This window comes from Girardinichthys multiradiatus, chromosome 4 (assembly GCF_021462225.1).
Source record: "Girardinichthys multiradiatus isolate DD_20200921_A chromosome 4, DD_fGirMul_XY1, whole genome shotgun sequence".
NCBI lineage: Eukaryota > Metazoa > Chordata > Actinopteri > Cyprinodontiformes > Goodeidae > Girardinichthys > Girardinichthys multiradiatus.
Window position 1 is genome coordinate 15,583,817 of NC_061797.1, and position 15,426 is coordinate 15,599,242.

At 36.0% G+C, this 15,426-nt stretch overlaps 1 protein-coding gene and 1 long non-coding RNA gene across 2 annotated transcripts in view; both read right to left on the reverse strand.

Moving 5' to 3' along the window:
• Positions 1-6,451, reverse strand: part of chrna7a (cholinergic receptor, nicotinic, alpha 7a (neuronal)) — a 41,179-nt gene extending 34,728 nt beyond the window's left edge. The window contains exon 1 of the mRNA XM_047362494.1: positions 6,235-6,451. Coding sequence (XP_047218450.1) covers positions 6,235-6,436 — 202 coding nt within the window. The 5' untranslated portion in view covers positions 6,437-6,451. The remainder of the gene's footprint in view (positions 1-6,234) is intronic.
• A 4,775-nt stretch (positions 6,452-11,226) lies between these two features.
• On the reverse strand, positions 11,227-11,738 carry LOC124867419. The gene is made up of 2 exons (XR_007038048.1): positions 11,684-11,738; positions 11,227-11,586 (listed from the first exon to the last, which is right to left on the reverse strand). It is a non-coding gene; the product is annotated as an uncharacterized LOC124867419 (long non-coding RNA).
• Between the last annotated feature and the right edge of the window lie 3,688 nt (positions 11,739-15,426).

Genomic DNA, 15,426 nt, shown 5'->3' on the forward strand with positions numbered 1-15,426 from the left:
CATAACAACAAACCTAGCAAGACAAGTAAATATTAATTAAACGGCATATTAATAATTTAAAAAAAAGCCAGATCCCAAACTAACAAAACATACGGACCATGAAAAAGACATCTGGAGACCAAAAATATGTTAAGAAAGACATAATTGTGTGTGCTTGACCAGCAACCTGATGTATGTAATATGAAGGAAGGTTACGTTGTCAGCTAGTTATGTTGTGCTAAAGCTGTAACTTTCAGTCTAACAAAGTGCCATGATGTTATGGACTTCAATTACTCACTTTGGTATAGATTTATGCCATTTGAGTTTATTGTAATATTTCTTGTGTTTTAGCTTTTGTTTGATTATTGTTCCCTGACCATGTTTCTGATATTTGGAAAACCCTGAATTTACTGATTACCAGATAGGGTAATTAAAACACAAATTAATAATGGTATGAGTTATTTCGTAAAAGAGATGATATGACAACGCCCCCCAGTCAGCCCGTTACCTTTAACCCCTGTGATTGCCCCTCAAGCAGTGACACAAAGAACCAGACTTTGGAGCCCAGAATATGTTGCTTTAGGTTCAGATTCCAGGACAGTTATTGGTAAAAACAAAAATGGTAAGTGATAAATGAAACTTGACAAGACGACCACTTTGTAACACACAGGGGGAGACAAGAGAGGGTTTAACCTAAAGTTTGGTGTCAGAAGGCTTTATGTTTTCTCATTGTGACTTGTAACAAAGGTAATATGTGTCAACAACTCATTTTCATTTTATTGTCTGCAGTTCCATGTTAAGGTTTGATGCAGCTGTTCTGTTCTGAATGAACCATCTTCACCTCCACTGTAAGTACAGAACATCTGGGCAGCTTTATTTATTATTAGAGCCTTTATTACAGTACACTAAAAGGCCCCCCTGTTTTTATTTTTAACAGTGTAATTGTGTAAAAACAAAATATGTCTGTCAACCTAGCTCCCTAATAAAATTGTGTTCTGTATTATAGTTTTCCCTAGATTTGATTCAATAGTATATCTACATGCTTACTATTTAAAGTACATCATAGTACATTGAACTGTAAAAGCTGGGTGAGATTCTAGCTAATATTCGCCCTAGAATCCGGTTATTTTTTACTTTGAGCTCCTTCCTTGTTAGTGGTCCTCTTCTTCTGTGTGGGTTCTTTAGATTCTCTTTAGAAATCAGTGTAAATAACATGAAAAGTAAGTAAAACAAAAAGTCGGAAAGAATTATAATGCTGTTAATCTAAAAATATACTACAAAACAAAGTCTACTTACAATTACATATAAGCAATATTGTTAGGTTGGTCGAGTTGTCACTATACCCCTTTGTAATTGACTTGGTGGTAATACTTGTATACTTTACCAATAAAGCTTGTAATAGGTTACAAGTTTTATTCACTGTTATTGTGTGAGTTGGAAGCTTAGTAGTTTGGTAACCACCAATGTAGACTGTTGGCATATAACATCCCCATTTAACTCTAGTTTAATGCTGTTTTTCACCAAATGGTTTTTATTATTAACTGGGAAAATACTTTAATTAGAGATAAATAACAAAACATGTCTTCAATACAAGAAAAGTTGTTGCATATTTAAATTGCTTTCATTTCTAAAAGCTATGAATAATAAGAACTGCACTGCTAAAACACCCTGTATGAACCTGCAGATTTGCAACTCTGCTTTGTACCACCCAAGAAGCTTTGCAGCCAGAGTAAAAACCAGAAAAAAATAAACATCAGTTTTGCATGGCATTAAAATGAGTAGCATAAATATGGTTTTTGGTGGAATATGATAAATAGATTTTAATGCTGTGTTCTGTTCTGCGGATATTAGATTTAGCAAGGAGGAAAAAATGAAGCAATCACTGTACATGAAAGTGTATAAATATACTTCAGGTTTATCAGTTAAGTGATTTGCATGTTACAGTGCCTTGTGAAAGTATTTGGCCCCCTTGAACTGGTCAACCTCTTGCCACATTTCAGGCTTCAAACATAAAGATATAAAATTCTAATTTTTTGTGAAGAATCAACAACCAGTGGGACACAATCATGAAGTGGAATGAAATTTATTGGATGTGTCAAACTTTTTTAACAAATAAAAAACTGATAAGTGGGGCGTGCAATATTATTCGGCCCCCTTGCATTAATACTTTGTAGCGCCACCCTTTGCTGCAATTACAGCTGCAAGTCTCTTGGGGTATGTCTCTATCAGTTTTCCACATCGAGAGACTGAAATTCTTGCCGATTCTTCCTTACAAAACAGCTCGAGCTCAGTGAGGTTGGATGGAGAGCTTTCTTGAACTGCAATCTTCAGCTCTTTCCACAGATTCTCGATTGGATTCAGGTCTGGACTTTGACTTGACCATTCCAACACCTGGATACGTTTATTTGTGAACCATTCCATTGTAGATGTGGCTTTATGTTTTAGATCATTGTCTTGTTGGAAGATAAATCTCCGTCCCAGTCTCAGGTCTCTTGCAGACTCCAACAGGTTTTCTTCCAGAATGGTCCTGTATTTGGCCCCATCCATCTTCCCATCAATTTTGACCATCTTCCCTGTCCCTGCTGACGAAAAGCAGGCCCAAACCATGATGCTGCCACCACCATGTTTGACAGTGGGGATGGAGTGTTCAGGGTGATGAGCTGTGTTGCTTTTACGCCAAACATATCGTTTTCCATTGTGGCCAAACAGTTCAATTTTGGTTTCATCTGACCAGAGCACCTTCTTCCACATGTTTGGTGTGTCTCCCAGGTGGCTTGTGGCAAACTTTAAACAAGACTTTTTATGGATATCTTTGAGAAATGGCTTTCTTCTTGCCACTCTTCCATAAAGGCCAGATTTCTGCAGTGTATGACTGATTGTTGTCCTATGGACAGACTCTCCCACCTCAGCTGTAGATCTCTGCAGTTCACCCAGAGTGATCATGGGCCTCTTGGCTGCATCTCTGATCAGTCTTCTCCTTGTTCGAGATGAAAGTTTAGAGGGACGGCCGGGTCTTGGTAGATTTGCAGTGGTCTGATACTCCTTCCATTTCAATATGATTGCTTGCACAGTGCTCCTAGGGATGTTTAAAGCTTGGGAAATCTTTTTGTATCCAAATCCAGCTTTAAACGTCTCCACAACAGTATCTCGGACCTGCCTGGTGTGTTCCTTGGTCTTCATGATGCTCTCTGCGCTTTGAACAGAACCCTGAGACTATCACAGAGCAGGTGCATTTATACAGAGACTTGATTACACACAGGTGGATTCTATTTATCATCATCAGTCATTTGGGACAACATTGGATCATTCAGAGATCATCACTGAACGTCTGGAGTGAGGGGCCAAATAATATTGCACGCCCCACTTTTCAGTTTTTTATTTGTTAAAAAAGTTTGACACATCCAATACATTTCATTCCACTTCACGATTGTGTCCCACTTGTTGTTGATTCTTCACAAAAATTAGAATTTTATATCTTTATGTTTGAAACCTGAAATGTGGCAAGAGGTTGACCAGTTCTCGGGGGCCGAGTACTTTTGCAATGCACTGTACTAATGTGACAGTGTCAGAGTTACCTTTCAGAGTAATGTAACTAAATGTTGTAATGCTTTTAGTTTTGCTTTCTGCAGCGCGCTGAAAGCTGAAGCTAAATTTAGAGCAACCCTAATGAAAGCCTTTTGGAAAAGGGCAGAGGTTCTCCTCCAAGTAAGACAACACTAAAGATACATCCAGAGCTACAGTTGGATGGTTTAGATCAAAGCATCTATTAATTCGAATGGCCCAGTCAAATTCAGATTTACATCCAGTTGAGAATTTGTGGCCACACTGGAAAACTGATGTTTACAGATGTTCTACAACCCATGCAACTGAGCTTGAACAATTTTTTAAAAAGGAACTAGCAAAAACATCCGTCTCTAGATCTACAAAGACTTGCAGGGTTGATTGAGGTAAATGGAGCTTCAACAACAAATTAATGCAGAGTGCCAGAGTACAAAAGCATGCTACATTTTTCAGACTTTATTTGTAAAGTCTGAAATGCACTAATTTTGTGTTGTTTGATTAGATACAATCCCAGTATAATACACTCAAGCTGAAAATAAAATACCAAGTGTATATTTTGAAGCAAAATAAAAGGTTTTGGTGAAGATGTAGGACTATTCTGAGTTGAATGCTGCCCTGTAGATTGCTATTTTGATCAAACTTAGTTTGAAATTTGGTTGGCTCTGCAGGTTTGGTTTTAAAACAGTTTTTGTCCAATTTAAATATTGCCTCTACAATTATGGATACCCAAATAAACTAACCCAAATCTGTTATCTTTTACTGCTAAACTATACCAGTAACTATAAAGATTTTTGATCTGGTTGTGCTTCTACAAGGAGATCACCATAGTATATAGTTTCCAGAAGAGAATTTAAGACTGTATTAAATTCAGATGTTGCTGATTTGGCTGTCATCTCAGTGATTTCTCCTGTAAAGTGTCTCTGTGTATGTCATGTATTTAAAGTGCAAAAGTTCTTCAGTGTCAATGTTGTTACGTCTGAGGTGCTGAAACACGCCCAGCCGAGGCAAATTAATCATCTACCTCCAAAACCTGGATGTGATTCATCATGCAGTAAAATCTCAAATCCAACCTATCTCTCATTTTTTCACACTCTCGTTTCCTATCCTGAGTTATGGAATGTTTTTGGCACCGTCCTTTCACTTCACTAATAGCCACAGCCCAATTATCCAAAACCACGTATGAGAAGCACATTATCCTGATGATTTGGCTGAGAGTGCGGTCTCTGTAGACATCTCTCCGGTCTCCTTTTCATCCAGTTCTTTGATTATAAAAGATTCACTGAAAGCTTATCTTAGTCAAGGGAGAAACCTCTTGTTGTTGCTCGCTCTTCCTGATCCCACCATATTCAAGTTTCACCATGAGAATCAACGAGATGTCATCATTGTGGGTTGTTGTTGTACAATACAGAAACATTGTTGGCCAACAAATCACAAAAGACATTTCTGATATACTAGTAGGTAGGTACTGAATTTATATGTTGCTGGAAATTAGCTCAGAGCAATACAAGGACAAAAGCAAAGCCTTTGGACCTTATAATCAAATTCAACCAGCACAGCAGAACAATGAAGGTCTTTATTTACCCAAGACGTGCTCAGACATTTATGTGTGCAGTAATGTGCACGCACTCACAAGATTTCTTTCCATCCAGCTCTTTTAATGTTTAGGCCTGCTTAAACACAAGTGCCTGTAAAGTGTAAAATTGAAGAGTCACAGTGGGTGATTGCCTTTAAGTGATTTAAGATTGCTGCAGTCAAAATATTCAAAATTCAAAAAAACTTCATTCAAGAGTGGGACATTTTAATATGTCTTCTAGACTGAGCAAAAACTGGAAATATCAACAGATGTTAAAGCAAAAGGCAGAATGGGAACAGTGTCACCCAATGTTTTATTCAGTTTTTCTGTCCCATAATGATGTCTGTTAAGCTGGAGTGTTGTACCCATCTTTGTTTGCATCTGTGTTTCTGTCACCAAGAACACAAAGGCCATCTCTGGAAGATGCAGTGGTGATATATTCAGTCTAGTTGACTCATTAGTGTTCTCCTCTGCAGGTCCCTGCTTAAATCAGCCACAAACAGCCTATTGGCAGACGTTTGGGTGGCACAAACATCCAAATGGTGGAAGTGGAATGACTCAATTTCTGCCTGCGTCACTGACAACAGTTTCATTATTTCACAAAAATAAAGTTTGGATCGTGTAATTTTGTATCAAATGCAAAAGGGCTTATGGTGCAATTAATAGAGGCACTGCATTGAGGTCAAATGTAAAATTACAACACTTTGATGATTAAACATGTTGTGTTGTTTTTTTCAGGGATTCAGTAAATCAATACATATTTTTACTTAAATAAAACATTGAGTCATTAGTTGTCTTTTTTCATTTATGCATCCTTTTTTTGGACATTAGAGTAGTATGTCCAGAAGGTTTCAAAAAACAACAGGCAAGGGAGTAAAAACTAACTTCCTAATGTATTTGAATGATATAAATTCATATATAATTCTAAAGACCAGGATAAATACTTAAGCCATGGAAATCGGTGCTGTACACAACAGGCTTGTATTAACATTTTACTCACATGAAACACATAAATCCTAGAGAGAAAAAAACAAGATCTGCTGACTTCCAATAACTACGCTCTCTATCTTCCTCTCTGCCTCTGAAAGTTGATAACAGATTAAAACACAGGTAGTGCCTACCTTTCATTGTGCAGGCGGAGATTCCTACAAAAAGAAGGAAATTCTGCAGATCCATGTTGAGCCGACCAACGTTTCCACTGATAATTGCTGGAGCTGAGGGAGGATGCGGGGAATGATGGTGGCTTGGGTGGGTGAGCGTGGGTGGGGGAAGCAGCTTTGAGAAAAAATCTCCTCCTAATAAACTCTGCGGCCGGACACCCATAGAAGTTTTTGGATAGGATTTATCTGCATTTAAGAATTTGACTCACCTTTAAACAAATCTCTCTCTATGAATGTCTGTGGAGCTATTTGATCATTAACAGATTAAATTATGAAAACATTCATTGATCTCCATTACAACAGGTACCGCCACTCATTTCTGGCTTAATTCCCTTTCTGTACTTTTTAGAAAATAGCGCTTGTACTGCTAAGCTGCATATTAATCAAACCAATAGGCTGAGACCAAGGCAACTCTTTTCCTTTTGAATGTGTCGCATTTTTCATGCTGAGGAAGCAGTCCAAGATTGTAACGTGTTATAATCCCACGTTAGTGAAACAAGGAGACATCTGCTGGTCACCGTGGGGTATTACACTTTCATTTAATAGTTGCAGCATCAGTCCTGTAGGTTACAGGTCTGCCCTTACGAGGAAAAAGAAAAAAAAGTCTTCACACGCACAATAGAAGATATGCATATACAAATCACTGCAAAGAATAAAACAAAATATACAATTTTTGGTGTTATTGTATGCTCAAATATACTGCCTTTGCCTTACTTTATGGTTTTCTCTTTTGTGATCCAATTGTTATATTTAGCAGGGCTTTACACTCACCAACCACTTTTTTAGGTACTCCTTGCAAGTACTAGGTTGGACCCCCATTGGAAAAATAATTCTGACAGATTGTGGCCCATATGAATATACAGTAACAGCATCAAGCTGTTGCAGCAAATTTGTTGGCACATCCATGATCCACGTCCCAAAGGTGCTGTTTTGAATTGAGAACTGGTGACTGTGGAGGCCGTTGGAGTACAGAGAACTCATTGCCCTGTTCAATAAACCAATTTGACATGCATTGGGTTAACACGGTGCATTATCTTGCTAGAATAGGCATCAGAAGGTGGATATACTGTGGTGATACAGGGATGGATATGATCAGCAGCAATACTTAAAAGGGAGGTATTAGTACTAGGTACTATTTGGCTTAAAGTGTGCTAACAAAATATCCTCTACACTATTATACCACCCCTACCAGCCTCAACTGTGGACACAAGGCAAAATGAATCTAAATTGTGACCCTAGTGTCTGAATGTTGGAGCGAGCCTCAGTGGACAAGGTCAAGATTTTAACTAACTAACTAACTAACTAACTAACTAACTAACTAACTAACTAACTAACTAACTAACTAACTAACTCTTTTATAGAGTTATTTATCAAGATCAATAACCAAGCAGTTGCAAATATAATTATATGTTTGATCATAAAGTGCACTTTCAATGTAAATCTTCACAATCCTAACTCAGTCCTACATGAACACAATTTAAAGGTTAGTCATGTGTTATGTAGTATACATTCTAGACAGGTGTTCAGCAAAGTTTACCTTCCAGGAAACACTTACTTCATGGTCTTTAAGCATCAGAGTAAATGTCTGATTCAATCCTTATGTTTAACACAACGTAATCTGCCCAATAACGTTTTGTTATAGACAAACTTAAAAACAGGCAGATTAAAGTGATGCATATTGCATAGCTGAATGTGACCCTGAAGTCAAACTTTTTCATCAAATTGTGACCAAGGCTGGATAATTGCACTGCATATCAAATGTCACAGTGATTGTACTCATCTATTGAAAAGCCCAGTATAATTACAAGTACACACAAGTCTGAATGGTCAAATACTTAACTTTAGCTTTGTTCCCACTTCCATTGTGAGGTAGATATGTGATAAGTATTAACATGGGCTGAGCCTGAATGCTTCGTTTCAGCTCTGTGACATCAATATTTCAGTCTAAATACATTTGAAGGTGGTGTCGGAAAGTAAATAAAATTTTCAGCTGAACTTTATTATTTATTTATAATCATTTCTATCTATTCATTAATCTTGGATTAACACAATGCCAATATATAAAAACCTCACCACTCCAGGCGGTGCTGTGACTACCAGTTGCCAGGAGCAGACGTGTTGAATCATTTGAGAGCTCAAAGAGAGGCCATGTCCCAGGGATATGTTTTTGTACATGCCACATGAAAGGCATTTCTTAATCAGACGTTCTTCCCTGTCTGATGCAAACAGGTTCTAATGTAAGACTGCTCTTTAAGAATTTAAATAATGGTAAACAAAAGATACACACAGGCTGGCTTTGTGAAAATGTTGCATATGGGAGCAAAATTTTAGAGTCATGGTAATTTCTGTGTGACCACAAATCCTTTAATATGGTGACTTTCAGAATTATAGTACATCATAAGATGCAGCCTTGCTGCGCTAATCAAAACCTGTAATTAGAGGCCTGTGGATCAAAATAAAAGTTTTATTGTATTAGCATAGGCTATTGTCCTTGTTGCTTAGGATGTTAATTCCTTAAATTAAATGGAAAATATTTTCAGAAGTCATAAAAAAGAAAACAGAAAACTCAAGTGAAAGAAGAGTGAGGTCTCATCGTGTAACGTGGTGACTGTTTGAGACAAAGTCTTTAAAGGAACCATTAATGATTTTACTGAAGATTAATAGTGTTTTCCACAGAATAAAATCTGATGTTTTAATGCAGGTTTTCCAACAAATGGCTAATTTATCTGAAATTGAAATTCACCATAGTTCCTCTATTTATTTACTTACAATAAAATAGCTTTAAAAATACAAACATGTCATCAATATTCAAGTTCTGGTTGATGAGCCCTCTTAAACCAGTTTGTGTCTATTTGTTTGACATCCTCCTCGTATACTACTTCTGGTACAATGAGGCAAAGTTCATTTATTTAATTATCACATTAAAATGATGGAAAGAAAGTAATTTATAGCAAGGCAAAATTCAATAAAAATAGTTGCAACATGATTCAAAGGGTTTTCCCTTCTGACTTTTGCTGTGTTCGATTAGTCTTGGGATTCAGGTCTATGATCTGGGACCCTCTGAATGGAGCACATTTTAGTTGCAAGCAGGAAAACCAGTGAGATTTGCTTATTTTTGTGGTGCTAAATATCATTAGCAATAGAAAAAGATGAAAACGTTTTTCTTTCCATTTGATGCATTTAAATAGCAAATTAACATTTTCCTAAAAAGAAATTGGACTATACCATATTTGCCACAGTTTTAACGAGATACAAACCGTCAAACAGTGCTAACAGGTTATATTTGCAACTGTCTCTAAATTTGATATGTGGGACAGCCACATTGGACCCCGAATTTTCCTAGTTGGAATTCCAGCTTCTGGGGACATTATTGCTATATTTCCAACTGGGAGAATGCAGAATAACATCTCTCTGTCTTCTAAACTGTCCACTCTAGATATACAGGTCCTTCTCAAAATATTAGCATATTGTGATAAAGTTAATTATTTTCCATAATGTCATGATGAAAATTTAACATTCATATATTTTAGATTCATTGAACACTAACTGAAATATTTCAGGTCTTTTATTGTCTTAATACGGATGATTTTGGCATACAGCTCATGAAAACATCAGCAGCTGACACGGCACCCCAGACCATCACTGACTGTGGGTACTTGACACTGGACTTCTGGCATTTTGGCATTTCCTTCTCTCCAGTCTTCCTCCAGACTCTGGCACCTTGATTTCCGAATGACATGCAGAATTTGCTTTCATCCGAAAAAAGTACTTTGGACCACTGAACAACAGTCCAGTGCTGCTTCTCTGTAGCCCAGGTGAGGCGCTTCTGCCGCTGTTTCTGGTTCAAAAGTGGCTTGACCTGGGGAATGCGGCACCTGTAGCCCATTTCCTGCACACGCCTGTGCACGGTGGCTCTGGATGTTTCTACTCCAGACTCAGTCCACTGCTTCCGCAGGTCCCCCAAGGTCTGGAATCGGCCCTTCTCCACAATCTTCCTCAGGGTCCGGTCACCTCTTCTCGTTGTGCAGCGTTTTCTGCCACACTTTTTCCTTCCCACAGACGTCCCACTGAGGTGCCTTGATACAGCACTCTGGGAACAGCCTATTCGTTCAGAAATTTCTTTCTGTGTCTTGCCCTCTTGCTTGAGGGTGTCAATAGTGGCCTTCTGGACAGCAGTCAGGTCGGCAGTCTTACCCATGATTGGGGTTTTGAGTGATGAACCAGGCTGGGAGTTTTAAAGGTCTCAGGAATCTTTTGCAGGTGTTTAGAGTTAACTCGTTGATTCAGATGATTAGGTTCATAGCTCGTTTAGAGACGCTTTTAATGATATGCTAATTTTGTGAGATAGGAATGTTGGGTTTTCATGAGCTGTATGCCAAAATCATCCGTATTAAGACAATAAAAGACCTGAAATATTTCAGTTAGTGTGCAATGAATCTAAAATATATGAATGTTAAATTTTCATCATGACATTATGGAAAATAATGAACTTTATCACAATATGCTAATATTTTGAGGACCTGTACACTATATTGCCAAAAGTATTTGTCTGCCTACTTTTACATGTAAATGACCTTTGATGACATCCTATTCCTAATCTTATGGTCCAATTTGTTGATGGACTCACCATTCCCAGCAACAGCAGCTTTAACTATTCTGTTAACATCTTCCACACGGTTTAGGAGTGTGTTCATAGTTAGATGAGAAAACTAGAATTGCAGCCTCTGCTCTAATTTATGCAAAGGATGTTCAAGAAGGTTCAGGTCAGAAGTCTGTTCAGGCCAGTCTAGTTTCTCCACACCAAACTTCATACACCTGCAGCCATGGGAGTGACTGGAACACTGGAATGCATTGATTTGGTGCTGTGACCCAACACGTTTAGCAATATAGTGTAACTGTCATATTGTTGATGGCCGACTTGACCCACATGCAGAAAAACACGATTAAACAGAAGCGTTTCAGAAGCTTTATTTGCGGAACCAGGTACTGGAAACAGAGGCTGCTGAGCGACTGCAAGAGAAAACGAACGCAGGTAAGACACCACAACAGAACCCTTAAAAAGTACTCTACGAGAGAGCTAGAGAGTTAGGTTCGCCAGGGAGAGAGGTTGTGATCCTGGAGGGGCAGCGAGCAACACTGCACCGTCGGAGCAAGGTAGTCCTGAGAGTTACGGAGGAGGGTGGACAGGGTTCGCCTGAAGCTGTGAAGCAAACGTCTGATCCGGCTGCCAGCGGGGAAAAAAGCGAGAATCCAGAGTCCTTAAATTGTTAGAAAGTTCTCCTGAGATCTCTTAACGAACAAGGCTTGGGTAACCTGAGACAAAAAAAACAGACTATTAGTCAAGGGAAAAAACAGAGTATTCTCAGAGAAGCAAACTTCTCAAAACCATGAAATTGGCCAGGTTGAATACCACGAAGAGGCAAAACACTCAGGCGTCCAAGTACTGGCTCGCCTCCATCTTCTTCTTCTTCTTCTGTGTTATCTTCTTCTTCTTCTGTGTTGTTTTTTGGCAGTTGGCAAATAACTTGAAGATGTGCATTACCGCCACCAACTGGTATGGAGTGTGGTTCTTCATGGTTTTAAATCTTATTTACTATTACAACAATCAAATTCTATTTATTAATTTAGTGCTTTTGAAAAATCTAATTATAATTTGAATATGTTTGCTACCTAAACTTCTTTGCAAAGTATCTCTCAATATAAAATTTTCTTTAATACCTACAAATTCTCTCCTTAAAATTGTTCTTTCTTGTTCATATTTCTGACACTTCAATATTACATGTTCTATTGTTTCCTCCTCTCCACAATAATCACATTTTCCTGTATTATGTTTCTTTATCTTGAACAATGTAGAATTAAGTCCTGTATGTCCTAGTCTTAATCTTGTAATTAATCTTTCCTCTTTTCTACTCCTTCTTCCTGTTCTTACTTCTCCTACTATCTTGTTGATTCTGTAAAACCATCTTCCTTTCTTTTCTTCATCCCACCTTTTTTGCCACTCTTTCCTGATTCTCTGTTTAATTATATTTCTTGCCTCTGACCTACTAATATTTATTATAAAGCTAATGTTGTTTTGTGTTGCCTTCTTTGCCATCCTGTCCGCCTTCTCATTCCCTCCAACTCCTACATGCGCTGGTACCCATAAAAACACTAATATTAATCCCATTCTTTGTATTCTAAATAAAGTAAGTTTTATTTCCAACAAAATGTCTGGTCTACCCTCTGAATGATTATGTTTTAAACTTAATAATGCTGAACTTGAGTCTGAACAAATGATTGTTTTTAATGGTTTTATATCCTCCACCCACTGCACTGCTAACAATATGGCTAATAATTCTCCTGAATATACTGATAATCCATCTGTAATTCTTTTTCCTACTTTTATTTTAAATTCTGGTATTACAAATGCTACTCCTATTTTTTCATCTGTTTTTGATGCATCTGTGTAAATCTGGACATAATGATAGTAATTGTTTATATATTCTTGTATTATACTTGAATCTAATCTACATTTTGGATCCTTTTTCTTTTCCATCAATGCCATATCCACCACTGCTTCTGGTAACAGCCACGGTGGCACTACTGGCAAAGGCAACATTGAACTGGTTTCTTTTTCATATATTTGAAATTCTTCTGCTATATTATTGATAATCCAACCAAACCTCTTAACTTGTTTTTTTTCTTTTTCCCAGCATGGTTTTAAAATATCACATGTAGGATGATCTGGATTATTACTTTGTAAGTTTATCCAGTAATTTATTGCTAACTGTTTCCTTCTTAGATCTAATGACATCTCTCCCATCTCTACCTGAAGTGCTGCTATTGGACTGGTTCTGATTGCTCCTGTACAAATTCTTAAAGCTTGATGTTGTATATTGTCTAATTTTATAAGATGAGTGTTAGCTGCTGATCCATAAATTATACTTCCATAATCAATATTTGATCTAATTAATCCTGTATAAATTCTTTTTAATGATGTTCGATCTGCTCCCCAATCAATACCAGCCATACATCTCATAATATTTAATATTGTTTTGCATTTATCTATGATTCTTTCTATATGTACTTTCCATATAATTTTTTCATCAAACCATATACCTAAACATTTTATATTTTTTACTAGTTCTAAAACTTGATTGTATAATTTTAGTTTGATATTTTCTCTTTTCCTTTTCTGTGTAAACACCATTACTTTTGTTTTTTCCACTGAGAACTTAAATCCCCATTGATTTGCCCATTGTTCTATTCTAATAATCTCATCCTGTATTTTCTTTTCAATAAGTTTGATATTACGACCCCTTTTCCATATAGCTCCATCATCTGCAAATAGTGAGCAACCGACGTCCTTACCAATATTTTTAAATACATCATTTATCATTATAGAAAACAATTACGGACTTATAATACTTCCTTGAGGAGTACCATTATCTATTATATATTTACCTGACAATTCTTGACCAATTCTTACTTGTATTGTTCTATTTGATAAAAAATCTTTAATCCAGTTAAACATTTTTCCAGTAATACCCATTTTATTTAATTTAATTAATAATCCTTCAACCCACATCATGTCATAAGCTTTTTCTATGTCAAAAAATACAGCTACTACATTTTCTTTGTTTATTTGTGCTCTCCTTATTTCATATTCTAAATATAATGCAGAGTCATTTGTGCTTCTCCCTTTTCTAAACCCATTTTGATTTCTAGATATATATCCATTAATATTTAAATAATATGTTAATCTATTATTAATCATTTTTTCCATTATTTTACAAATATTTGATGTTAATGCGATCGGTCTATAATTTTCTGGTTTTGTGTTATCTTTTCCTGGTTTAGTTATTGGAATAATTATTGCTTCCTTCCAGCTCTGTGGCAGCTCTCCCTCCTCCCAGACTTTATTGTATAATTATAATATTTTGTCTTTTGTTTTGTCATTAAGATGTTCTATCATCGTATAGTAAATTTGATCTTTTCCAGGTGATGTATTTTTTGTTTTCCTGGTAACAAAGTTCAATTCTCCTTGTGTAAATGGTTCATTTATTAATTTATTTGTATCTACGTTATTTTGCATTAATTCTTTATATTTCATCTTTGTGATTTCCCAACCTTTCTTTCCTTCTTCACTAATATTATTTGAACTATGAATTTTACTAAATGTTTTAGCTAATATTTCTGCTTTTTCTTTATCTTCCGTTATAATTGTATTATCTATTTTTAATATAGGATATCCATATTCTTTTCTAATACCCTTCATTCTTTTAATCATTTTCCAAATTTGATCAATTTTTGTTTCTCTCCCTACGGTATTACAAAAGTTTCTCCAATATTCTCTTTTTGCATGTTTAATGATCTTTCTTACCTTTGTCTGCTTTCTTTTGTACTCAATTAGATTCTGATAAATTGGGTTACTTTTTAACATTTTAAATGCTTTATTTCTTAATTTTATTACTTCACTACAATCTTTTGTCCACCATGGCACAATTTTGTTATCGTTCTTTCTTCCTCCTTTTTTTATTGATTCTTCTGCAGCCTGTAAGATTTTTTTTTACAGATATTTATATTTAAACTATTTATATCAATTGACTCATCTATTTCTTCCAATTTCTTTTGACTTAAATATTAAAATTTTTCCCAATCAGCTTTATTAAAGTTCCATCTTTTATATAATCCTGTATTCCTGTTATTTATTAATATTCCTGTTATGATTTTAATGGGGTAATGATCACTGCCTACTGTTGTATCTTTGTCAATGTCCCACTCACAGTTATTGGCTAAACAAGTTGATATAAATGTTAAATCAATCACAAACTCTGTACCTGTTTTTACATTAATTCTTGTTCCTTTTCCATCATTTATACATACCAAATTTTTTATTTCCATTATTTCTTCAATAATTTGTCCATTTTTATCATTACATTTTCCCCATAAAGTGCTGTTAGCATTAAAATCTCCACACCAGATTACTTTTCCTTCTAAGTATCCCATTAATTCATCCAACAACTCGAATGATAATATTTTACATGGATTATAAAAATTTATTATCTTACATTTTTCTTTTTTATTATAAATTTCAACTACTATGTATTCTAAATTTTTACCTTTTCCTAATATCTGATATTGTATCCCTTCTTTTATAAATATTCCACATCC